This window comes from Stenella coeruleoalba (assembly GCF_951394435.1).
Source record: "Stenella coeruleoalba genome assembly, chromosome: 11".
In the NCBI taxonomy this organism is placed as follows: Eukaryota; Metazoa; Chordata; class Mammalia; order Artiodactyla; family Delphinidae; genus Stenella; species Stenella coeruleoalba.
The window spans coordinates 81,801,780-81,828,391 of NC_137157.1; the positions used below are offsets into that span (position 1 = coordinate 81,801,780).

General features: G+C 35.6%; 3 protein-coding genes across 13 annotated transcripts in view; 2 read left to right on the forward strand and 1 right to left on the reverse strand.

Annotated features, from left to right (window-relative positions):
* The window catches only part of KRAS (KRAS proto-oncogene, GTPase), a 39,203-nt gene extending 33,525 nt beyond the window's left edge, over positions 1 to 5,678 (forward strand). The window contains exon 5 of one of the 2 annotated variants that reach the window (XM_079937853.1): positions 773 to 5,677. In XM_079937853.1, coding sequence (XP_079793979.1) covers positions 773 to 889 — 117 coding nt within the window. In that variant the 3' untranslated portion in view covers positions 890 to 5,677. Of the gene's footprint in view, positions 1 to 772 lie in introns of both variants that reach the window. The other variant, XM_079937854.1, reaches the window with a different exon arrangement.
* A 28-nt stretch (positions 5,679 to 5,706) lies between these two features.
* On the reverse strand, positions 5,707 to 10,986 carry ETFRF1 (electron transfer flavoprotein regulatory factor 1). Of its 7 annotated transcripts, none has more exons than XM_079937859.1 (4): positions 10,908 to 10,986; positions 10,606 to 10,759; positions 6,634 to 6,721; positions 5,708 to 6,555 (listed from the first exon to the last, which is right to left on the reverse strand). In XM_079937859.1, exons 3-4 carry the CDS (start codon positions 6,676 to 6,678, stop codon positions 6,334 to 6,336), a joined length of 267 nt encoding a protein of 88 aa, XP_079793985.1. In that variant the 5' UTR covers positions 6,679 to 6,721; positions 10,606 to 10,759; positions 10,908 to 10,986; the 3' UTR covers positions 5,708 to 6,333. The 7 variants fall into 7 exon arrangements, with proteins under 7 accessions (XP_079793987.1, XP_079793988.1, XP_079793985.1 ...); XM_079937858.1 differs by having other exon boundaries at positions 10,606 to 10,754; positions 10,908 to 10,974; XM_079937856.1 differs by having other exon boundaries at positions 10,846 to 10,954.
* Positions 10,987 to 11,140: 154 nt separating this feature from the next.
* The window catches only part of DNAI7 (dynein axonemal intermediate chain 7), a 73,153-nt gene continuing 57,681 nt past the window's right edge, over positions 11,141 to 26,612 (forward strand). For 3 of the 4 annotated variants that reach the window (XM_079936410.1, XM_079936411.1, XM_079936413.1), the window contains exons 1-3: positions 11,141 to 11,215; positions 14,149 to 14,169; positions 26,366 to 26,450. In XM_079936410.1, the coding sequence (XP_079792536.1) occupies positions 11,213 to 11,215; positions 14,149 to 14,169; positions 26,366 to 26,450 (109 nt within the window). In that variant the 5' untranslated portion in view covers positions 11,141 to 11,212. Of the gene's footprint in view, positions 11,216 to 14,148; positions 14,170 to 26,365; positions 26,488 to 26,612 lie in introns of those variants that run through there. The other variant, XM_079936412.1, reaches the window with a different exon arrangement.

A 26,612-nucleotide genomic window follows, 5' to 3' on the forward strand; every position in this document is an offset into this window, starting at 1 on the left:
TTTTCAAAGTATTGTGTCTTGTGTTGTGGTCACATTCTTTGCTTGTTTTTAAAATTTTTTTTTTGGCCGCTCCGCGCGGCATGTGGAATCTTAGTTCCCCTACCAGGGATTGAACCCGCGTCCCCTGCAGTGGAAGCACAGTCTTAACCACTGGACCATCAGGGAAGTCCCCTGTTGTGGTCACTTTAAATTTCCTTCTCATATCATAAATATATGAACTGAAACTAATGCCTTTAGAAAACTGAAAGTATAATCTAATACTGTATACTTCATGGTAGTTCCTTAAATCTAATGGATTTAAATAAGTATTGAACCAGAGGTCAAATGCAGCGAATATTTATGAAGTTAGTATTTACTTGCATGGCTTATATCAAATATCTAGAAACTCAGGGATAATTAAGTATAAATACTTATTCACATATATACACAAATACATTTGGATTTCAGTGACTGAGGTGTGCCAATATGGAAAAATTAGTAGCAAATTAAGTTCTGGGGGAAAGTAATGTGTTAACTAAGCATACGTAAGATTCTGTGCCGTTGATTTTCATTGCCTTTTGTGAAAATCAATGTTCCTATAATGTTAACAAAATATCGTTGAAGACATTTAAGAATCCTAGAAGTCTGATATATATTCAGTTGTCTAAAGAGAAATGTTACGTATCCTTATTCCTTCTCAATATTAATGTTTCCATTAGTAATATATCTTTTCTGTTATCTGTATACCTCAAACCATCATATATATTCACGTTTTAATACTTATGTGTTTCAGGGCGTTGACGATGCCTTCTATACATTAGTTCGAGAAATTCGAAAACATAAAGAAAAGATGAGCAAAGAAGGTAAAAAGAAGAAAAAGAAGTCAAAGACAAAGTGTATAATTATGTAAATACAATTTGTACTTTTTTCTTAAGGCGTACTTAAGTAAAAGTGGTAATTTTTGTACATTACACTAAATTATTAGCATTTGTTTTAGCATTACCTAATTGTCTTTCTGCTCCATCCATACTGTTAGCTTTTATCTTGAATGCTTATTTTAAAATGACAGTGGAAACTTTTTTCCTCTAAGTGCCAGTATTCCCTGAGTTTTGGTTTTTGAACTAGCAATGCCTGTGAAAAAGAAACTGAACACCTGAGATTTCTGTCCTGGGGTTTTTGGTGCATGCAGTTGATTACTTCCTATTTTTCTTACCAATTGTGAACTTGAGTGTGAAGCAAATTAATGAGCCTTTCAAATCATCCCTATTCTGTGTTTTATCAATCATATACATGGATTAATTACTAATTATAACTTCAGTTGAGATTTCACGATTGGTTTTACTGAAGCATTGAGGGAACACAAATTTATGAGCTTCCTGTAGATTCATCTTGTAGGTTTCATGTCCTGTAGTTTCAGTTACCCTTAAAGAATGTAAAGGTACACTGTTCACAAAGGTTTTCTCCTTCTTTCCACTGCTATTTGTCAACGGTCACGTTCCCCCAAATATTATATTTTTTCTATAAAAAGGGAAAAAATTGAAAAAAATACAAGGCAATGGAATATTAAAAGGCCATTTACTTTCTACATTAGGTGAATTCCTATAATACTCTGAATAGCTTTTCCTGTTAAGGCAAACCCAGAATGTAATGAGGATTATAAACAACCATTTTGGGGCTATATTTACATGCTACTAAACTTTTGTAATAATTGAAAAAAATTTAACATGTATTGAATTACAAAAATTCTCATAGGAATTAAATATAGTCTCCCCGTGTCAGACTGCTCTTTCTTAGCATAAATCTTTTCTTGAACTTCAGTCTTTGAAAGTAGTTTTAATTCTACTGGTAATGATGTTAAAAATTATTTGGTCCAGTTAGCTTAGTAGGTGTTACGGAGACCAAGGTGGAAAGGCCAGGCCTTGTGTGAGCTTTGAGCTTCACTGAGAGTTTCACAGTATGGACTGCATCCCTATGGTCTTCCAATGTTGTCATGCCTTGGCTGGTCAAAAATGGGGACTGGGAGAGAGTTTGGATAGCTCAGCAGGGTACATTCTCACTATGTGGTAGTCCTACTCAGGAACGTCACTTTTGTTAAAACGAAACGAAACTTTAAAAAAACATTATTTTTAAATGAGGTTTTAGGGTGGGGTGGCAAGATTTTAATTTTTTTAAAACAAAATGAAAAAGTTTCAAAATCTTGAGTATTGGCTAGTTCTCTTAACACTGGCTAAAGTAACACTTTACAAGTCTGGTCCATAATTAAGAATATCTAATGCTTATAAAATAGATAAATTAATGTTAAAATGATTCTTTCAGTGCATTTAAAATGTTAACTTATTTTAAAATATTTGAACTGAGATGGTGTGTTGAGGTGAAAATATCACTGGACAAGGAGGAAGGTGACTTAGTTTCTAGTTATGTGTCTTTCATAACTCCAGTTTTAGGCAAATCACTTACTATCCATTTCTTCATGTTAAAAGAAGTCATCTCAAAGGCTGTATCTAGCATTATAACTATGTGATTTACATTCAGTTTACATAAGGATATACCTATTTGTCAGTCTCAGCACAATCTGTAACTTTTTACCTGTGTTATCATCTTCAGTGCCAGTCTTAGGCAAAATTGTGCAAGAGGTGAAGTTTATTTCTGAATATCCATTCTCCGCTTTCAGGACTTCTCCCATATTAATGTCATCTTGCCTGCCTACCCTTCTACATGCCCCATGACTTGATGTTTTTTCTTTTAATACTTCTCATTCCCCTAACCTCAAAGATTTATTGCTGCTTTGGATATCTCCATGAAGGCTTCCCATCAAGTCACATCAAAATGCCCTACATCTTACTTCCTCAGGCTCAGCATAATCCGACAGATGCTATAATGGAATTTGACCTAAGAGTTAATTTTCAGGTGGTGGCTGTAGCAATTTAATCTTGATCCTTTGAACATCATCTCTTTGCTGCCTGGTCCATCAGGGACAAAGTAGGAATTTTCATACCTGCTATGAGGAGTCAGATCCCTATCCAGTGGAATGAGAATTTAACAAAGGTAGTGCTGAAAGAATTCCTTATGTAATCTACAACGAGGACTAGCCCTGCTAATGATACATTCCATTGTTTTAAAAGCTAAAATTTTGCGATGAAAGATACTTTAAAATTTATTCATAAATCTTACTCTTTAGCAGAATTCATTTATTCAACAAATATTTGAGTGCCTTCTAGATGCCAGCCACTACACAAGGCACTGGGGATATTAGAGTATCCTCAGACAAGGGACATAATCCCTGTCCTTAGGTAGTGCTTATATTCTAGAGCAGTCTATATTTTAGTGAGGCATCTGGTACATGACCCAGATATAATGCATATTGTAGTTTTGCAAAGAAGTGATTTGGTCTCTAAGCTTAGTTTCTTCCAGTTCTGAAATAATTGTTTTGCTCTGATTCCAATGTAACTGTTTAATCAAGCTACTTTTTAAAATTAAATTAGTTTACTTCATTGTTTTAAAGGAGTAAAATTTGAATATTGTTTTTTATTCGACATAATGATGTGATTCTATTGGGACAATTATAGTACCAATTAAATTGTATGTCAGATAATGTTAAAATTCCCTTGTGTGTAGTATGGTCTCTTTGTATAAGTAATTAAAATAGACTTTAAAAATTAAACATTGAATTCTAAAATAGTTGTTTATCTGGGTAAAAATAAACAGATGTCAGACCTAATTCACAGAAAAGGAAACTTCTATGTAAAAATCAATATGATTTCTGAGATGCTGTACTAAACTACAGGTTTATGGAACATTATCTAGTTAGGGTGTTTACACTTATATAGTACCTCCTCTTGTTTCCACACAAGAGAAAGAAATGGCCATACTTCAGGAATTGCAGTGTATAACTGAGGGGATTTTTAGGACTCTTGAATTTTTGATGTAGCTGGGCAATTTTTTTATGGCAGTGGTAATTATCCTTTATTATGTGAATTTTGAATGGTTTAATAAAATGTTTGTTTTTGTAGAGATTTTAAAAGGGGAGAGATAATCCTAGAAATAACAAATGTTATCTAATTATTATAGCCTTAAAGATAAAAATCCTTGTTGAAGTTGAAAAAAATTGCTAAATTACATAGGTTTAGACATTAACATGTTTATGGAAGAATGTAGCAGAAGTATGTAGTAAAATTCGAGTGAATATCTCCAATTAGGAATTCTAGGTTCCATTTTAACTGAGTCACACTGCATAGGAATTAGAACCTAACTTTTATAGGTTATCAAAATCTTAGCCACCATTGCACAATTTTGTCCTAAAATATGTAGAAACTTTGTGAGGCATGTTAAGTTGCAGTTTGCACAAGTTCATCTCATTTGTATTCCAGTGATTTTTTTTTCTTCTATCCATTTTTTCTAAACAATATATACACATTTAGGTTTTTTTGTAGGCAGTAAGAATTATCTGCCATTTCCATTTGCCAAAAAGTAATAATTTCTTGATGATTATGTATTAATGATTTTTAACAACCCATTAGTTATTTTAAAGCTGAACTTATATTTAATAACTTTGGTGTTGATATTGGGTAGCATGAAATCTGCATTGAGAAATTGAACAGCATAAATTGAACAGCTGTAAATTCCTTCAGAAAATGAAATTTCTTTCTTTCTAAAGATACATTCACATCAGTTCTTTAAAAAGAGTTGTAACTAGTAACACTTGTTTTAGTTTAATAGTTTTAAGTGCCTGTTTGGGATGATAATAGGCAATTTTTAGATGAATTTAGGAAAAACAAAGTTATTACCTACAGAAGTGTCAATTACAGAAGGTCCCCTTCCCTATAGAGAGCTAAATGGGTTATGTAATGTTTTATCCAAAAATTTCCAATTCCACTGTCTTGTGTTTTCCTGTTGAAAATACTTTTGCATTTTTCCTTTGAGTGCCAATTTCTTACTAGTACTATTTCTTAATGTAACATGTTTACCTGGAATGTATTTTAACTATTTTTGTATAGTGTAAACTGAAACATGCACATTTTGTACATTGTGCTTTTTTTTTTTGTGGGACATATGCAGTGTGATCCAGTTGTTTTCCATCGTTTGGTTGCGCTGACCTAGGAATGTTGGTCATATCAAACATTAAATTTAAAAATGACCACTCTTTTAATTAAAATTAACTTTTAAATGTTTATAGGAGTATGTGCTGTGAAGTGATCTGAAATTTGTAATATTTTTGTCATGAACTGTACTGCTCCTAATTATTGTAATGTAATAAAAATAGTTATGGTGACTATCATAGTTTGTACTCTTTTTTTTAATTTTTAATTATTTATTTATTTATTTTTTGGCCGTGCCGCACAGTTTTTGGATCTTAGTTCCCCGACCAGGGATCAAACCTGGGCCCACAGCAGTGAAAGTGCCAAGTCCTAACCACTGGACCGCCAGGGAATTCCCAGTAGTGTGTACTTCTTGATGGAAATTTGAAATTAGCCCCATAATTGATATGGGGTAGTTTATAAGCCACAGACGCTATAGTATATTAGTAAATCTTTTTTTGCAGCTTGTAAGTTGGATATATTCTTTATGAAAGGTGCTGTGAACATTATGTAAAGGTTTAAGTGTTTGCTTGAAACCACGTTAGGTTTAGGTCCTGTGCCATGTTAACTCGTTTAGAAGTGGATGCAAAACAAATCTGCCTTTATGACAAAAGAATAGAATAACATTACTTATTACTTTTTATTGAAGAAGGTAATTGATACACAACGGGTGATTTGTTTTAAGGCCCAAAGGCAGCCAGTGGCAAAAATTAATAATGGAAATAATTAGATAGGTATATATATGTGATGCCAGTTGCTGGCAGGCTGTTTCGAGTTCAGAAGTAATCTTACTCTATACTTATTACTTCTACTAACTGCACTTAAATCATTCTTTTGCAGTGAACCTTGACTCTGTGCTGTTAATGTACCAAATGGGGTCAAAAATAAGGAACTCCTTCAAAAGTTAAGGGCAATAAACTTGCAAGAAATTATTTTGCTTACTTAAATGTGCATTAAACGGCATTCTTTTTTCAGTAAAATGCAGAGATGGGCTAAGAATTGGCAAAAATTAAGTACATTATATTTTCATTCAAAATTGGGTGCTCATCAATTTTTAATTGGTAGTTGGCAGCATCATATAGTTAAATTGCTATTTTAGTATAAAAATTGAGCATAAAGGTTGCTGATAAAGCTCTCAGTTTGAACAGAAGTGGAAACCTATTTTAGTTCAGTAAAGTATTTTTAACAAAATGTATTACCTTGACATTTTAGAATTATTTTTGTAGTAGCTGGTATACATAAACAGCTGGCACTGATTTTCAAATTATAGTAATAGTGATCAGTTAGTTTTGTTGGTATCTGAGTAATAGCGTTGTTTCATAGCTCTATATTTCTTAAGGAAGTATAATGCTTCTAGTTCTTTCATTACAAATTGGCCTTGTTCAATAAGTTCTTTGATCTTCTCTGGGTCCTTCACATCTTTGTTTTTAAGGAAAACGCTCTTCAGACGCCTTTTAAAATAGTCTGCTCCTTTTGGATAGTCTCGTCCAAGATACAGCAGCTTAAAAAAGAAAGATTATATATTTCTAAACAATCTATGTCATATAACATTTATAAAATTGGCAACATAATTACTTACATTTTTATAAAGATTCAGTACTTCTCCTCTTAAAGAACTGGCCATTTGCACGTATCATGGAAAGTATTCACTTTTACATTTAATGTACCTAAAGAAAAAGAAAAATTTTTACAAATAACTGCATTGTAGTCTTAAAAAAGAATCAAAGAAAAAGGATTTTACACATTGGTAAAATGGTACCCTTTCTTTTCATTCAATAAATATTTATTAAGCACTTTTATGTTCCATGCACTGAGATGTAGCTATGAATGCGTCAGATGAGATACCTGCTCTCACAGAACTAACATCTCCAGAGGGGTATACTACAAACAATATTATGAATTGTGGTAAGTTCTATGAAGGAAACAGGACAACTACAGAAAATGGATTGGCAAAGCTGGATATGTAGGTGTACCTCCTTGTATACCAGAGTGGAATGAATTAGGTAGAACTAGATTTGAATCCCAGCTGCATAGTGTTGTACAGGTTACTTAACCTTTCTGAGCCTCAGTTTTCTTGTCAGAAGGAGAATTGCCTTTACCCTGCTTTCAAGGCAAGGCTAAAACAGGACACTGGGAAGAGGCCTGATCAAATCAAGAGTGCCCTCCTAAGAAAGGCTAAAGAGGCAAAACTGGGTGTGAGGGTCAAGCAGGTTCACAACTAACAGGAGATGGGCAGTAAGATCGGTGGTGAAGAGGCCAAGTGAACAACCCATAAGGGGCTACACGAGGAGCCGGCGACATCCAGTGGGACAGATAAGCTTCTTTATGTGTACTTGGTTCGTGCTGCTAGGGAGAGGCAGCTCTGTAAAGGCACCATGACAGCCTCACCAGAAAATAATTCCCAATACTTGGGACGGCCAATCAGTGGTCAGGATAGGTGATTCAACTGTAACCAGGACAACAGTTGCAAAAAACAGGGTATACCTCTCTGAGGAGGGAGCCCTGGGGGTGAGCACTTTTTAAATTGTTTTACAAACATACTTGAAAGGCTCCTGCTGCCAGTACAGCAACTAAGTGAAGACCTTTTCTTGCTGAAGTTTATAAATCTGCTTCTCTGGCTCCTCTTTCTTGGGGAAAAAAATCACATAGGAGCCAACATTATTTCCATGTTAATACTTGTATACTTCTCCTGTTTACTAACAATTTATGAGTTAGCTCACATTACAAGCATACAACGTAGCAGAGCAATTTTTCTGAGTTCATTAATATTAGCTTTCTTGTTTTCCTCCAAATTGCTATTTTTCTGCTTTTGTCTGTTATCACTTCTGAGCTTTCCTCCAGAAAAGGTAGTCCTTTTCAATCTGGTCCTACAAATGAAAGGACAAAAAAAACTTCAGAAGATCTGCATACATGGTTGCAGCTTAGGGACTTTGGGCTTTACTTAGGGTGATCTGAGTGGGCCCTTTATCGGGGAACCTCTGGTGTTAGTATCTTAGATGGTTCTCCTCAGCTGGTCAGATTCCCCAGAGAAAAGTCTTCCAATCTTCTGAGCATTTGCTAATGTAACATTAAGAAGCAGAAGAGGAACCAGGGCCTTGCATTCAGCATTATGTATACCCAAACTCACCTAATCTGCTTCCAGTGTGGTTTTGGTGTACTTAGTATGCCTGAGGACACCCCACTCCAGAGACTAGTATTATTTTGTCCAGAAATAAAACCTCCAGTCTTCTGTGGGAGTGAGGGGTCAGACACTTAGGGGTGGTTTTCAAAAAGCTTTCACTTCATCCTCTCTGATTTACTTCATTCTTCATTTCCAATTACAGTGGCCCTGTTCCAGTGCCTTTTGAGCAATATGCAGTATAAACTGGGCTTTTCTAGTGTGCTAGGTCACATTCATCTGTTTTGCAGCTTCTAAAGTTTTACTGTTGTCATCTCCTCTTCTATTTTTCTTTTATTTTTAAATTGGTTTACTGAAGATTTAATGGTTTTGGAAGGGAGTGAAATTAGATGAGTGTATTTACCGGGTACATCAACACCGAATTTCATTTTTAAAACTTTTTTTTTTTTTTTTGCTGAGAGCCATTTTTCCTGTGTTTTAATCTTACTGAAGAATGATGACTCTTAAGAACCTTGTGCATTTAAAATAATTGTAAATTAAATCTACATTAGATGTAATTTAAAATTGCAAATTATAAGCTGTTTAATTCCTGGCAAAGAGCATAGCTCTATTTAATTCACAATTTGTAATTTGTAAAACTGTTTAGAAATGTGGCTTAAATCATCCTCTTTAGCTGTTGCCCTCTTTACAAATTATATATAGTAAAGGACCTGCCCAGCAAAAAAGTAGCTGCTGTGACTAAGGTAAGCTTGTCCCATTCTTTGATATGTTACTTTATGAGTTAAGGAAGTTTGTTATTGCATGCTGACCTTCAGGCATTTCAGTTTATTTTAGCCTTTGGGAGAAATAGGTTTCCTTGGGTTCAGTATTGGTGAACAATTTAAATGCAGCAGGGACCCGGGGCTGTTCCTTAACCCTGCATGAAGTCATGGAGGTTACTGTTCTTTGTAGAGAGCCAAACGAGTTAGCGACTGAGAGAAGTCCCCCATCATCCTGAGAATCTGGATGGGGATGGGCATACAATCCACACTGATAGCTCTTTCCCAATGACTTGTGGGCCAAGGAGGTAAGACATAACTAACTCCAGTTCTGGGTTAAGTCATTTAACTAGGGGTTATGGTGTCTAGAGCTGTTATTAGTCACTGTTCTCCATGAAGTTCTGACTTGACTCAAACAGATGAAGCACATTTCCCCAAAGTAGTTAAGCCTAAAAAGCTTCACACAAAAATGTATCCCAATACACTTGCAGCACCAAAGGATACATAATCCAAGAGGTAGGTGGCAAGAGAGCTTGCCCCCAAAAGCTTGTATACTGCTTGGTCTAGGCCTACCTAGAAGCCAGATTATAAAAGTGAGTTGAAAGGAGATGGCTGTGTATGTTCATACGGGGGAGGTACTACACCTGTCTGAAGGTAACAAAGAGAATAGGAACTGGGCCTTCTTCCGCAGCTTGTAAGAGAAGTAGTAGAGAAGAACTAAACAAGCTCACTGGTATAATCTCACAGCACAGTGGCCCCCCTAGAACACAGTCCAGCCTGTTTTAACACATCCACAGCAAATCCTTCTCCCTAGGAGGGAAGCTGGTGGAATGAGAACTTGAGCAAGTCTCTCCTCTAGAAGCCCACCATTTTACAGTTGTTTGTGATTACCATCACACCTCCTTACCTGCATCAGAGTCGCCTGAGCTTTTGTATCATAAATATTAGTACCTTGGTTGAAAAACTAAAACAAAAGCTTAGTTCCACACCACACAGCTTCAGAACTCTATATGAAGTCGACGTTAAGACATTTTAATCTTGCTACCAGGGATGTGGAGGCGAGGTGTCATAGCTATGACACAGTCTGGATTTCTGTGGGGAGAATAACACTTTAACCCACAAAGACCAGCTCAGTCAGTAATACTGATTTACTAATAATACCTTTAGTCAATGAAAGTGCAAGGGACAGCGCATTATAAAATGAGAATTCAGAGATGAGAAATGGTGGCAATAATTTGAAAGCATTTCATGTCTTGTCAGGCTAAAACAGGGTTTAGATGTAAAATCACAGAGAATTCAGACAGGCTTTGGAAGGACCTTAATTTCTCAATCTCTTAATTTCTTCTAGTTTTCCTGTTGGTCTAAATTGCCAGAGTTTCATGCGGGGAGACTGACATTCGAAGGGTTGTGCTACCGGTTGGTACAGTTAATCTGTGACCTTGACCCTGGGCACATAATTTAGCGAGTCTTGCTGGGTCTCAGAGACCGCCACCTGTAAGGAATACTTTACCCAGGAACTGCTTCAAATCATTTCCAGTTCTTGTTTAGAGCGCCTCTAAGGAAAAACGGCATATACCTTGCGTGCCCAGGAAGTAAACAGAACCAGGTGCAGGGAGAAGAATCCGAAGGTTATTAATTTCGAAATAAACAACCCTCTGGGAGCCAATTTATTTACCTCTTTTTCTAAACTGCCAATCGAGCCCCGCCCCACGCTGGTCTAAGCGGTGGCGGCCCAGGCAGCCGAGCCGGTGTCAGTCACTCGACCCAGTCGCGTAGCCGGCGGCCCCCTTCCTTCTCGAAACCGCACAGAAAGATTCGTCCCAGCTACTCTAGGGAAATAGGGAGAGGGACTGTCAACGTCGGAAGACGCGCAGAAACCCTTTCCCACACCCGCTGGTCCTCGCCCAGGGCATACTTCACCGCCTCCAGACCTCAGGATTCGGAAAACAGAATAAAACGCTCAGGCCCGGCACTCACGCACTTTCCGGCACGCGGCAGCCGTAAAAGCCTTCTCACGCTCCGACTCGCGGCAGTCGACCGAGGCGGGGCGGCGGAGGTGGGTGGGGCAACCTGTCAGGGAAGGGGGCGGGGCGCCGTCCGGAAGAACCCCAGTGCGACTGCGCGGACCGAGACGCTCGGATCTCCACTCCCGCCTTGGCGCCAGTGGGAGGGGCTTGTCGTCCTGACAACCCGCGAGCGTTTGTCCTCACAACCCGGGAGCGTTTGTCCTCACAACCCTGAGCTCCGACTTGGCCGACTACGGAGGTAGTGTCTGTCTCAGCATGGTGAGCAGGGAAAGTGGGGGAGCTGGGTGAAGGGGCGAGCATTGATTCTCCTGCACCGTGTTAAATGATGTAACAAGAGCCTGTCATATTTTATCAGAGGGGAGCGAGTCGGTTTAGGAAAGAGCCCATACCCTTGGGGTGGGGGTGGGGGGGGGAAGGACCTTCCCCAGATCTGTGGCCTTCTGTCCAGGCTCCGGCGGACAGGTGGGAGTAAAAACCAGTTTCTGCAAACGGGGAATGATCAGTGCGGTCAGATTATGTCTTAAAATCTCGACCTCTTGCTAAATTTAAATATCGGTCTCAATTTAGTAACTTCCAATAGTGATAGACATTCCCATGAAATTGCTATTTTATTGCAGCTTGGCGGAAGTGTTTTTTTGCCTCCTTATCAATTAATGAAAAGCTTTATCAATTTACTCTGCTTTCACAAGTTATTTTGTGTGGTCTTTTGTGGAAATTTGGATTGTTTCGTAATTCAGGGTATGCAACCTGTCCTGTGTTTATTAAGTATGATAAAGCTTCTTGTTTTGTTTTTCTGCACTCCTCAGCTGTCATGCCTTCTCCAAGAACACAGGCCAACATGTAGCTGTAAGATGTTCTCATTTCCCATTTTCTTAAATGTGATTTCCGTCTTCTTCTATGATTAAAACCAGAGGAAGTGGAAAATGTAATTAATTATGTAATTCGTTGATTAAGGGAAAATATGGAGCATGTTCTTTGTGCTTGGCACTAGGCTGAAGCCAAGGACACAAAGGTGAAAATTACCATCTCTCCCTGGTATGGAAGACAGACTTAGCAAATTAATTACAATACAGTTTTATAACTGTAATAATTGAAGTGACTACAATGGAGTAACGCAAAGTTGGAAATGTTGAAATTGGGGCAGGAGAGGGGATGGGAACAGGAAGGGAAGAGCAGTGCTTTTCAAACTGTGTTTTAAAGTATGATTGTGAATTTACCAGAAGTGATGAGAAGAAATAGGGCATGGAGAGCATTCATGTCAGGGAGAATAGAAAGTAAATGGATTTTAAGTGGACTGAAAATTGCTGATAACTTAAGGGAACAATAAGCACCTATTTATTATCTTCCAATCGGTACATAAGTTTCTTGTTCTTAGATCCCTCTAGGAATCTTTCTCAAAATGTGGTTTCTGGAAAATTTGCCTCTAATAAACCTGGAATACCAGTTAAAATGCAAATTCCAGGAACAGACTGGACTCCAGATCTACATTATTAGTTTCCTAAGGCTGCCAAATAACAACATACCACAAGCTAACTGGCTTAAACAATAGACTTAATGGTTTCACAGTTCTAGAGGCTGGAAGTCCAAGTTCAAGGTGTTGTCAGGGTTATGCTCCCCCTGCAGGTGCCAGCTTCCGGTACTTCTTGGCTTGTGGCAGCATTACCTCATTCTTCACTGGCGTTCTCCCTGTGTGTGTATCTGTGTCCAAATTTCCCCTTTTTTAACAAGGACGCCAGTCATGTTGGATCAGAGATCCACCCTATTCCAGTATGACCTCATCTTAATTTAACCACATCAGCAAGGACCCTCTTTCCAAATAAGGTAAAATTCAGAGATACTGGGAGATAGGACTTTAATGTATGAATTTTGAGGGGGCACAATTCAACCAATAACATGAACTGAATTACAATGGGGAGAGAGAAGTGAGTGTGTACACTTTTAGCCCAGGAATATGCATTTTAACAAGCATCCTAGGTGATTCTTATGCCCTCGTAACTTTGAGAACTTCTCTACTACATGATGCTCCTATGATTTGCAGGATGGGTGAGGATATGTACGTAAACTCAACCTGCGTCACATTAAAAGCACTGGTGAGAGATGACAATTCCCCCACCTTTAAAATGTGGCTGCTTGGGAACAGGGCCAATGCTGTTTAGCTATTCTGCTGTATAGTAGTTATTATAAGATGGAAGCATGTTAACTATTAATTGATAGCAAATATGATAAAAAATAAAACACATTTATAAAAGTTATGAGAGCCAGGTCTCCATTATTATTCATATCATCTCCAGCATCTCAGAGTGCTTTGAGTGTAAATCATTAATAAATACCTGCTGAGCAAATTAGTGAAATATATGCACTTTTCAAGAAGATATAAGCTACTGCTTTGTGTCAGTTTTAACATTTATATTTTATACAGTGATAACCTTATGGCTTGAACCACTAACTTCTGTACAAGTCGTCAAATGTGGAAAGTGTGTGATCTTATAGTCACGTGGTCCCCTACAAATTCCTTACCAGAAATCTAATGAACACGTGGGCCAAATCAGGAGATTACAAGTACTGTTACTAAAAAGTACTTGTAAATATTGATTGAAATACTGTACTTTCCAAAATCCAAAAAAGCATAGATCTGTTTTAGGACACATTGCTGAATAGAATCATTTTGTCAGTTTTGCCTGTTTTAAATGACGGGTTCTGTTTCTATAAAATCAGCAATCTAACTTTACAGAAAGATTGTTTCTTTATAACATGAGATCATTCCCACACTTTCAAGCTTGACATTAGTACCAACACTAATGTCAGTGATTTCTTCTTCTTTAGAATCCTTTAAACTAGTGCCTTCTCGACTGGTGCTCTGTTTTGTGATCGGGCATTTCATGAAACATGGATCATTGATCGTCGTAAGAATGAGTGTAAAATCTACTTACAAAAGATGCTTCAGTGGGTGAACTATCTTAGTCTTTCCTAGACTTGCTTGTAGTTTTGTCTGAATTCTTTTCTAAAAAAACTTTTTCATTTTGAGATGATTTTAGATTTACAGAAAAGTTGCATAGAGGGTACAGAGAGTTCCCTTATACTCTTTACCCAGCTTCTCCTAATTTTAATATGCTAGGTAATCAGGATAGTTTTGTTTAAATGTCTGAATTATTTTTTAAATTTATCAATTCTTTTGTTTTTCCAACTTTTAGGGTCCCAAAGCAAAAAAAAAGGTAGGTGGAAATTATTTCTCAAAACAGTTTTAAAGCACTGACATTGTACAAACAATTTTTAAATGTTTTCCAGTAGTTTTTATAGTTTATAGAGTTTACTAAGCTTAGTCTTTAGGCATTAATGCTATTTAAATCATGGAATAATCCCTTACAATAACAGGACGTATTTCAAATTTGACATAAAAAGATAGTTCTAATTTCACAAAGAGTTTTTAAAATACCTTTTAATTTTTACTTGTGTCTAGATTTGAGGTGTTTTTATTACTTGCGCTCTAGAAAATTTTGGATTAGGAACGCTTTTCTTCATTTCAGATAAACGCATAAAAATTTAGTTCTAAAACCTTCTGTGACTTAAAAGCGAACCCTAGGATAATATGTCTTTAAATGGGTTTCATGGTAACACGTACTGAATTTTTCTGTGCTTTGTAAAAATTTGAGTTCATTAAGGGGTGTCTCAAATAACTTTTTCTCTCTTCTTAGTAGATTTATACCTGAAAGCAGAGATTATTATCTCTTGACTGGCAAACGTAGACATAGTTCATTTGATCTAAAAGGTCTTTCTTAATCAGTTGCCAAAGTAGTTTCATGCAAAAATGTGATTTCCACCTATTCTTGAAAAATTGGAAACCTGATAACATTGGACCTACAGTCCTATAAGGGAACAGTTGGCTAGACTAAGTAACAGCTACCCCTTTGAGAAATGCATAAATTCTTCAGTTTGCTGTCGTCCAGACTATGACCAAATCCCTTACATTATTTACCTACCTGGTCCAATAGGGATTTAGGTTTGGAATGCCAGCATTAAGGCATATCTGATAAGTCACTACTCTGTTAATTTCCCCGCCATTTTCTGTTATGGAATCAGTTATACTCTCTGTGTTCTCATAGCACATGAATTTGTCCATACCGCAATTATAATGCCTATCATTTATTGTAATGATTTATCATTATGTGCTGTTCACGGTCAAGAGCATGTCGTATTAATTTTTGTGTCCATAGCATTTAGTCTGGCACGTAGTAGAAATTCAATCAATATTTGTTGAATGAATATGTGAAACCCCATTTACCCTACCACTACTTTAAAACACTTGGGCCCTTGATTATTTAAGAAGAAATGCTTGGGCTTCCCTGGTGGCTCAGTGGTTGAGAGTCCGCCTGCCGATGCAAGGGTCGCAGGTTCATGCCCCAGTCCGGGAAGATCCCACATGCCGCAGAGCGGCTGGGCCCGTGAGCCATGGCCACTGAGCCTGCGTGTCTGGAAAAAAAAGAAGAAATGCTTATATAAATGTGCATTCAATATTTATACAATTCAACATTTCTTCAAAAATGCTATTGAGTGCCATCTATGTTTGCTTTTCTCAGTCACTTGAACCCACTACCAACCTGATACTGTTTTAGGGACTGTGGATATAAATAACTGAACAAAATTTATGAAGACTCTGGGCACATTCTTATGGGGGAAGTATTCTGGAGGACTACAATCATATATATGTTTGTCTACAATAGTTTATTAGTTTGTGTGGGCATTCATTTTCAGCTTTAGATTGTGAAATCTTAGAGGCATTGTTTTAAATCTGAAAACTCATTGTTCTAATGACTTTGGTACTTAACCATGGATGTATGGGTGCTAAATAAATACATTTGGATTCTTTTCTTCATATTGTTGTTTCCCTTAAAGAATGGTGAGATTCATCCTGTGACATTTGAAACCAAACATACGGAAAAAATTACTCACTTTTGAATTATTTCCATTCTTAAAGGTTATGGTTTGGAGATGAGGTGAGCCTGTAAAGGGAATTACAGTATGGTTAAAAAATCATGGAAAGGTATATTTTATTTCTGATTTCTTAAAGTTTTATTTTAAGGGAAAAAAGTAATAAACACATATGGTACAAAATTAAAGTAGCATAAAAATGTAAAAGTTCCTCCTAGCCAAGACTAAAAGAACCACTGCAAATCTTTTCTTTCATTTTGTAATCATTAAAAAGTACACACACACACACACACACACGCACACGTTTTCTCCCCACATAATGGGAGCATTCTGCACCTTCTAGTTTTCACTTGATGATGTTGCATTTTATTAATTCTAGTATACTCACATTTTAACATGACTGAAATTGAGATATGTTTTATGGTTGATAATAACTTACAATCATTGTAGTCCTGAATTGACATCTATTTCCTCCAGAGATGTTTGCTTCTGTCGGTCACTTGGGCGTACTACCAACCTAATACTACTTTAAATTCTCTTCCTGAGAGTTTTTGGACCACACTAATAGTATGAGTCAGACTGCAAATCCACATTAACTGACTTGTGGTTTAACTTTTCAGGGATTTTTTTTTTTCTTCGTTCTATTCATTTTTCAGGATTGAGCTATGCAAGTTTCCTTGTATCTTTCTGTATTGTAGGTTCATTTGTGTTTACCTATTATTCAGCTATATACAGGCATTTCCTTTTACATTCACATCTTGGGCAGTTCCTTTTTTGGTATAATATCAATAATTTAAATGTGAATCTTACATCTGATGGCATCATAGATTCTATGGAGTAAATATGTCTTGGGGACCTTTTTTTGTTTCAGCACATTGAGATTATATCACTTCTTTTCATATCTGTATCACATTCCATTGAAAGTATATCTATGATTTTTATATTGTCCCTATTTTTCACTACTACAAACAAGGTAGAAATGAAGATCCTTGTATATAAGGCCTTGCAAACATATGGAAAAATAGTTGTTTCATTGATGTAGCAGTATTCTAGGCAATAAGAGTCCAGCAGCAAGACAGAGTCCCTGTCCTCATGAAACTTACATTCTTTTTGTCCCAGCTTTATTAAGATATAATTGACGTATAACATTGTATTATAAGTTTCAAAGTATACAATGTGATGATTTGACATATGTATGTTTTATGAAATGATTACCAAAATAAGGTTGGTTAATATATCCATCACCTCACGTAATTACCATTTTGTGTGTGTACCCGTGTGTGTTGAGGACATTTAAGATCAACTGTCTTAGCTACTTTCAAATATACAATACAGTATTGTTAACTGTAGTCACCATGCTGTACGTTAGATCCTCAGAACTTATTTATTTTAATAACTGGAAGTTTGTACCTTTTGACCAACACCTCTCCATTTCCCCCATTCCCAGCCCCTGGCAATTACCAATTTACTCTCTGTTTCTATGAGTTTGGCTTTTTTAGACTCCACGTATAAGTGAGATCATGCAGTATTTTTCGTTCTCTGACTTATTTAACTTAGCATAACGCCCTCCAGTTTCATCTGTGTTGTTGCAAATAAGATCCTCTTTTTTTTGTGACTGAATAATATTCCATTATATATATATATAATATAATATTTATAATATTGTATTAATATGTAATATATTCAATATATTATATTATAATATATATATTCCAATTTGTCCAATAATATTATATATATATATATATCACATTTTCTTTATTCATTCATCTGTGGATAGACACCACTTAGGTTGTTTTCATGTGTTGGCTATTGTGAATAATGTTGCAGTGCACACGAGGGTGCAGATATCTCTTCAAGAGAGTGATTTCATTTCATGAAGCTTACATTCTTTCTGGGGAGGGGAGGTGAAGAAAAAATATAATTTCAGATTGCTTTGAATGTACAGAAAACCAAGAAAGGGGTCAGTGGGAAATGTGGGGTAGGGTATAATGTTATAATGGTGATTAAAGAGCTAAAGTTTGAGAAGAGAAGGGATGAAATGAGCATTCTAGGCAGAAGAAACAGTTATTGCAAAGACCCATAGTTGGGAATGACCTTGGTGGTTAGAATAGAGTGAGCAAAGTTGAAGTGAAAGATAAAATGTGAGGTGGAGGGATGGTGAGGGTTGAGGGGTGGGCAGAAGGGTTGGGGGAGATAAGTAGGAGCCAATTCTTAGCCAACTGGGCCATGGTGAAACGACTGGGTTTTATTCTGAGTGTGGGAGAGTTGTAAGCAGAGGAGTGACATGATCTGATTTATATCTTTAAATGGTCAGTGGAGAATTCGCTGTAGGGAAACAAGAGTAGAAGTAGGAGGACCAGTTAGGAAACTGTTGCATCAGTGTAGGTCAGAAGTCTTTACACCAAGGTGAACCCACTTCTAAAAGTAAAACATACTCTTTCCTGGAAAAAATGTACTGTCTTGAAGCCGCGCACTTTTGCTATTGCATTTTCCCCTTTTGCAAGTACGCTTCTGCTTTACAAAACAAAGGTCTATCTCTCATACATTCTAAATCTTACTGTACTTCATTGCCCTAGAACCTGGGCTATGAAACTAAAGGACCTTTCAAAACACTCATGTTGGCAAGGCTTTCTTTAATCAAGGCACTAATGACTTCTTGTTTTTGTCTGTCTTACAAGTAAGTGGTGAAGTGTGGCATTTGAAATATTGAGATATTCTGAATGTCCTATATTTTGTAGTGTGGAGTGGTGGGACTGGTAATAATCTTTATTTAGTGACATTGCTTGTAAGATTGTCAAATGATGATGCAAAAAAAATGCTCTCACAGTGTAATTTATTGATAAAACATTCAGACTCCAAAAATAATAACATTAATTTTTTTAATGAAGAAAGATTAAGGGTATCAGTAAAAATGTAAATGAGCTTAATATTTTTACGTAGACCTTAAAGTTGCCTTTGAAACTTCATTTAATTTAAATTAGTATTATTCATTGCAAAAACTAGGAAATTGTACAAGACTATAGAAAAGGTTGTAACACCTGGTACCCTGTTAAAACACCCATCGCTGCATTTATATCAGTATGTTTTCTTCAGAAACCACTGTACTTCGTAGAATGCATGAAATAGCAGAAGACATTGATTAGATTGTAGGGAAAAATGCCTTACAGACTGATTAATGCATAGATGAACTTGGAATACTTTGAATTGATTTTATTTGAATAGATTGAGACTGGTGCCCAAGTACCTCCAGGCATGGAACTGTAAAGAATGGGCAAAAAGGGGGCCCTATAGCTCATATCTATACTTATATCCTATTTTAATTTAGGAATACCATATTCACAAAGAAGCTTTGGTTGCCTAAAATTTGAGTCCTGGTTTCTATGGAACATTCAGTGTTTACCCTAAAATATAAATGGTGTTAAGTTCAGGACATTAAATAATTGCATCTTTTAAAACAATGTGTGAGGAAATGGAACCAGCTTATACCTGGCTTATAATAAAAAAAGAGATAGCTTATCATGAGGATGCATATTAACACATTTATTAGTATAGAAACATGAAGTCAAACTGTCTGTGATAGAAAATAAGTATGATATGTCCAGTTGGTTTAACTTTGAAGGCTGTACTGTTTGGTAGTATGGTAAATGTATTTATATATTAGGTACATAGGTTGACTTTCTAGGATAGCCACTAAAATGATATAAATAGAGTATATAACTTCCAAACCAGTAGAGGGAAAATAGCGCACTAACAAAAAAATAATCAATTGAAGATACCAAGAAATATGAAAAGAAGGCAAGACAAACCCAAAATGAAAAGGGAAAGATTGTCAGATTGGATAAAAAATAAAAGCTAACAATAATCTTTTTACAAATACCATCTAAAGAATAAAAATACAGAAGAGTTAAAGTAAGATGATGGAAAAAGGCATGCTATGCAAGTAATAGAAAGATGAAAGTTGGTATAACTATAATAATATTAGACATGGTAGACTTTAAGACAAAAAGCACTTCTAGAAATAAAGAGGGTCATTTTGTGATGATAAAGTTTTGATTAACCAAGAAAATATAATTTTAAATCTGTATATACCTAATTATAATACCTTGAAATATACATTGCACAGATTCAGAGAACTGTCAGGAGAAATAGACAAGTTCACAATCACAGTGGAAGATTTCTTCTTTCAGTAACTGATAGAAAAGCATTAAAAAAAATAAAACAGGACGTAAAGATTGGAACAACATGAACAAATCATTAGATTTGTTAGAATAAGAATTAGACATATTTAGAACATTGCACTCAACAACTAGAGAATTTTAAGCACATATATTTTTTATTCCAGAACTGACAATGTACTGAGACATAAAACTATTCTCAAAGTTCAAAGAATTGAAACAATTCAGAGCATGTATTATAACCTCAATGAAATTAAGCTTAAAAGTCAAAGAAATAAATTATGAACAGGAAGATACAATATGCTGGGAAATTAAAAAAAAATTCTCAAGTGGGTCAAGATGGAAGTAAAAAGATAATTTTAACTCAGTAATAAGAAAAATACTTCAAAATTTGTGAATGTGTCTAAAGAAGTACTTAGAGGGAAATATGTAGCCCTAAATACTTTAGAAGATGAAAAATTAATGAAACTAAGCATCATTTTCAAGAAGTAAGAAAAAGAAACTCGAAGTAAGGAGGAGGAAGGAAATAATAAAGACAAATATAAAAATTAATAAAATAGAAAACATACAATAGAGAGGATTTATAACCTCATATCTTTCAAGTCTTCGCTCAAATGTTACCTTCTCCATGAGGCCCACCCTAAACACTGTATTTAAAATTGTAATTCATCCCTTCCCCAATGACCCCTGCAGTCTGGAGTCCCTTTGATTTCTCCCATAGCACTTTTCATCTTCTAAAATATTTTTTTTTTTTTTTTTTTTTTTTTTTTTGCGGTACGCGGGCCTCTCACTGCTGCGGCCTCTCCCGTTGCGGAGCACAGGCTCCGGACGCGCAGGCCCAGCGGCCATGGCTCACGGGCCCAGCCGCTCCGCGGCACGCGGGATCTTCCCGGACCGGGGCAGGAACCCGTGTCCCCTGCATCGGCAGGCGGACTCCCAACCACTGCGCCACCAGGGAAGCCCTGAAATATTTTATAAATTATTTTACAATTTTGTTTATTGTACCACAGAGATATATTGTACAGCACAGGGAATATAGCCAGTATTTTATAATAACTATAAATGGAGTATAATCATTAAAAATTGTGAATCACTATGTTGTATACCTGAAGCTTAATACTGTAAATCAACTAGTCCTCAATTTTAAACATTGTTTTTAAATTGTTTGTTTATTGTTTTTGTCTTTCTCTTCCTATTTGAATATAAGTTCATTAAGACAAGGATTTCTGTTTACTGATATGTCTCAAATACCTATCATATATTAGACTCTCAGTATTTCTTAAAATAGTTGAATGAACAAATAGGCCACAATTTATTTCTCTGAAAATACTGATAAAATTGACAATTTTCTGGTAAATTTTATCAAAAAGAACAAATAGCATAAATAATCAATACAGGCATTCCTTATTTTATCATGCCTTGCTTTATTGCACTTCACAGATATGGCATTGTTTACAAATTGAAGGTTTGTGTTGAGCAAGTCTATCTGTGCCATTTTTCCAATAGCATTTGCTCACTTCGTGTCTCTCTGTCACATTTTGGTAATTCTTGCAATATTTCAAACCCTATGACTTGCTAAAGGCTCAGATGATATTTAGCAATTTTTAGCAATAAAGTATTTTTAAATTAAGGTGTGTATATTTTTTTAGACACAGTGCTATTGTACACTTAATAGACTACAGTATAGTGTAAACATAACTTTTATATGCACTGGGAAACCAAAAAATTTATGACTTGCAATATTCCACCACTTTACTGTGGTGGTCTGGAATCAAACCCACAGTATCTCCAAGGTATGCCTGTATTAGGCATGAAAAGACACATGACTTTAACAATAAATGACATAATTTGAACAGCTTTATATGCCAATAAATTAGAAAATTTAGATGAATTAGACAAATAGAAAAAAAAACTTCTCACACTGTTTCTTGAAGAAGTAGAAAACCTGAATAGTCCTATAATCATTTAAGAAATTATATCAGTGGTTAAAATTTTTCCCAGAAAGAAAATTCTAGGTCTGTAAGTCTTTGTTAGCTAGTTCTTCATTCACAGATAAATTATTTCACTTTTATACAAATCCTTCTAGAGCATGAAAAAAGAGGAAACATTTCCAATTAATTTTGAGTTACCTGGGTAGCCTGAGAATAGCATGGGAAAGGAAAATTGAAGCCCATTCATGAACATAAATACAAAATGTCTAAACAAAATGTTAGCAAGCTCACTTGGAAGTATATAGAATAATAATAAATTATGACCCAATTCAGCTTATTCCAGGGAGGCAGAATTGGTTTAACGTAAGAAATTAAATGAATACAATTAGATGGAGTTAAAAATTCAGTTACTATGTCTTACCATTTAATAGCTTAAAGGGCACCTCTTTAGCGTGATAGAAGTATCTATATTTTAAATAAACAAAAAACTGCCAGAGAAGGAAACTACTGAAATTAACAAATATTGACTAGGATAATGATTATGAGAGTGTAAATTGGAATAATTACTTTAGAAAACTCAGCTTCAACAACATTGAAAATGCACATACCCACCAGTTTTACTTCTAGGTATATACATTGTAGAGAAATTCTTGTATGGACACCAGGATACATACACTCAAAGGTTTATAGCAGCATTATTCATGATAGTAAACTAGAAACCATCCAATGTCAATCAGTAGAAGAATGGATATATAAATTAATGAGTTACTATTCAGCAGTGAAAATATACAGGTACTGCTATATCCCCCCCTTGGGTGAATCTTACAAACCATAATTTGTATCTAAAGAAGTAAATCACACAAAAGGACAAGTAGGATTGTATTATCCTACTTATAGGAAATATCTAGAGTAGTCAAACTCATAAAGACAAAAAGTAGGATGGTGATTGATAGGGTCTGGGTTGGGGGCAGAAGGGGAATTAATGTGTAATGTGTAATGGATACAGAGTTTCGGTTTGGGACGATGAAAAAGTTCTGGAGATGGGTGGAGGTTATGGTTGTACAACAATGTGAATGTACTTAATGCCACTGACCTGCACACTAAAAAACGCTTAAAATGGTAAATTTTATGTTATGTATATTTTATGACAATAAGGAAATTACAATTGTATCCATAAAGTATAATTGGATTTATGAAGAAATTCAAAGGTAAGAAAACTATTGTTTAGGAATATATACATATGTAATAAAACTTTAAAGAAAAACAAGAAGGACATTACAAATATCAGTGATTATCTCTAGGAGTAATTTTTTTGGTAAGTCAATATAATTTTTGGCATATGTTGTGGAAAGAATTCAAATAGCTGCACGATACAGCTGTAAGAAACCTATTCCCGTCGGCTTTGTAATATAAACCAAATTTTTCATTTCTTATGGCTATAAAAATTAAAATAGAATCTGTCTGAATCCTTGTTTCATTCAGCAATAGCTAACATTTATCCTTGGATCATAAACTGACCAGGAAAACAAAAAAAACCAACAATCTCATCAAAAGGCGCATATCTAGTAAAATTTTACTTTTTATGTTTTAATATTTACCTATCAAAATTTGTAATATAAAATGTTGCTTTGTTCAGTTGTCTACCGAAAATAATTATAAAATTAATCCAGAGCAAAATTTATACTGCTTAGAAACTTAGAGTCGAGGAAATTAAAAATTTCATACATATTTTTATAACATAAATATGATAGGAAGATCAACAAAAGTTGTTCAAGTGTATTACACTAGGATAAGAATCTGTGAGGGAAGTGGAATGGAAATATGAATTCAAAGAGAAAAGGATTAAAATTTTTATTAAAGAAAAGCTTGTTCATATTTTTTTATTTGATATTGGCCGTCAAATCACTATAGTATGTATCGATAGATCCATTGGATATATTTTAAATAGTGATGGATATATTTAAAGGAGTGATGTAAAAGTTTTCTTTTATATATGATATACTAGAAAGTACAACATTTGAAGTTATTTAAACTTGTGGTAAAAAGTTTTCAATGTCAACGTAAAAATGTGTGAAGGGGGTACATAGCTTTTCAAAATCCTTTTAGGGACTATATGAACAAATAGTTTTTAAAGTTACTAATCAACTACGTCTAAGGAGGAGAAACCAGAAAAGAAGTCTAAGAAGGAGGGAAGAAGCAAAATCAGAGAGTACCAACCTGAAGGCCTAATGAAGAAAATATTTCAAGATGGAAGAAGAAAACTTTGTCAGATGATGATAACAGATGAGTAAAATGAGGGCTGAAAATTGGCCATTGTCATCGGAAACATGGCCATCTTAAGGTTCCATGACAAGGGAGGTTTCAATGGAACAATAAAAATGAAAGCCTGATTAGAATGGGGCATGCAGAAAATGGGGACATGAAAGCAGTGGGCAACTCCTTTTAGGCAGTCTAATATAAAGGGTAACAGCATTGGAGCAAAAGAGGAAGAGGGATGTGAAATCCAGGGAGGGAGAGATCTATGAATAACAAGAGGTGTTAATTACAGGACCCAAGTCTTATATAGGCAATAAGGGATAGGATCTAGTGTAAAAGTGGTGGATTCAGACTTAAATAGCAGAAGGTACATCCAGTTCATCCAGTGTAACAGGAAGGGAGACAAAGGTAGAGGTAAATTAAAAGATCTGGTGTGTAAAGTAGCATATTCTTAAAAGTTTCTAGTGATGTAAAGTCAACAGCTGAGAGTAAAAAGAGGAGAGGATTTTGGAAGAGTGAAGAGAATGAAATAGCAATAGGAATGCTGTATGGTGCTTAGAGCCTGTTTAAATGTGTGCTCACAACTTTGAGCTCATGTAGTTTTCTCTGGCAAGGTCCAGCTGCTCCTATTGCTAGCTCAGAATAAGTGGAGAGTTGGGTTTAACTAGAACTAGGAATTGCCCGCTGAGCTTCTCAGAGGGAGAGGAAAATAGAGGAGGCAGAGATATATAAGTTAGTGATTATGTGATGAACTGTGAAATCTAACCAGGGTAAGGAAGAAGTGACAGTATGTGGGGGTTGATGAACGGTGAAAAAGTGATAGGGCTAATGTATTGGAGACTCCAGTGGAGCATCCTGCAGTAGGTGAGCCAAAAAGAGCAGGTGGTCATCCAAGAGTCTATGTATCCCTAGGATTAACCACTCAATTGATTCCTAAATTTAGATGGTGCACTTCTCTTTCCATACTCTCCCTTAGGGAAAATGGAAGGGAGGCGGTCATCACCAAGATAGTTCTCAAATCTGTATTCTGTGGCCCTGATCTCTTGGCTACATCTCAGTTCTTCAGTTTCAAAGCCTGCAAGCATTGCCTGGATTCTCCACCAGCACTTCATACTAATTAAATTTCTCTAAACAGTTTCTCTTTCAAGTTTGCATCTTCTGGACTAATATTCTTCTTTTTTGATTCTTCTCTGACTGCTTCCTCTCCATGACTCCAATTTTAATCATTATCAAATAAGTTAGCTTATAAAATATTTATTGGATCCATCCCCCATCTGCATTTCCATTGTCATGACTTTATTAATTATTGTTAATAGTAGCCAAAATGTATAATCTTTACAGTCATTTTTTCCCCTAACACCAGGTTTGTTTTCCAGATAATAGCCACAGACCTGGAAAACTTTTAGGGGGTTTCCCATTCTTTTAGCACAATGTCCAATCTCTACAGCATAGGCTCCAACCTTCTTTTCCATTCTCATGTCCATCTCATGTCCATCATTACCCCTTCTTGGGGTTTTCCTACGGCCTATCCAGTGCTCTCCCAACTCCATATCTTATGCCTGCCTTTCCCCCTTGGAGTATCTTCCTCTCATATCTGAATGTTAAAATCTTTTGGGCACAAACTTTAATACTCGATACCCTATAAAAATTTTACTTGATCCCAGCTGTTGAAAACAATTTGGCCTTACTCCAAACTTGCAAAATAACTCTATATCTGTTAGTCATAAAAATATCTTTAATTTTTATAGACATGTAGCAGTGTTAAAGATATTTTTACATGTTTTATTTTAATCCTTACAAAAATGAAATGAGGTTTTATTTAGCACCACTTTAAAGATGTGAAAACTGAAAATGAGAGAATTAACTTGTATATACTTGTCACTGTCACTCTTGCCTTTGAATAATTTATATGTTAATTTTCCTACTTGTTTCCATACTTTGTCCTCAAGGCACTGAGTCAAGGCTTTGCACTTAATAAGCAGTCTTATTTGAATGAGTAGAAGACTGGATTCATGAAAGTAAAAGTGTTTTTCATAATTGCTAGTTGAGGGATATGTGTTTTTACGTAATTTGAGTACATGTGAATAACCTTTTTAAAAATTGTGGCCTTTATTAAGTCTGGCAGTAAGAAAAAGAGAATCACCAAAGCCGACCAGTTGAAGCAGCTACAAGAGGAGGAGGAGAGACGACAAAAGGAGGAAGGTATAAAACACACAGTGGTAACTATTGTCACATGCAGGTAATACTAACAATAGGTTTGTATTTCTGTCATCCAGTCAGTACTTTTTAAAAACAATTTTCAAAATTTTTAATTTTTTGAATTTAATGTTTTATAATAGCTATTTACTATTTAAAGGGTACCCA

Coding starts and splice junctions, on each gene's coding strand:
- ETFRF1 (XM_079937861.1), bottom strand. CDS start 6,678: ATGGCCAGTTCTTTAAGAGGAGAAGTACTGAATCTTTATAAAAAT. Junction 6,556..6,633: donor TACTGAATCTTTATAAAAAT/GTAAGTAATTAT, acceptor TTCTTTTTTAAG/CTGCTGTATCTTGGACGAGA.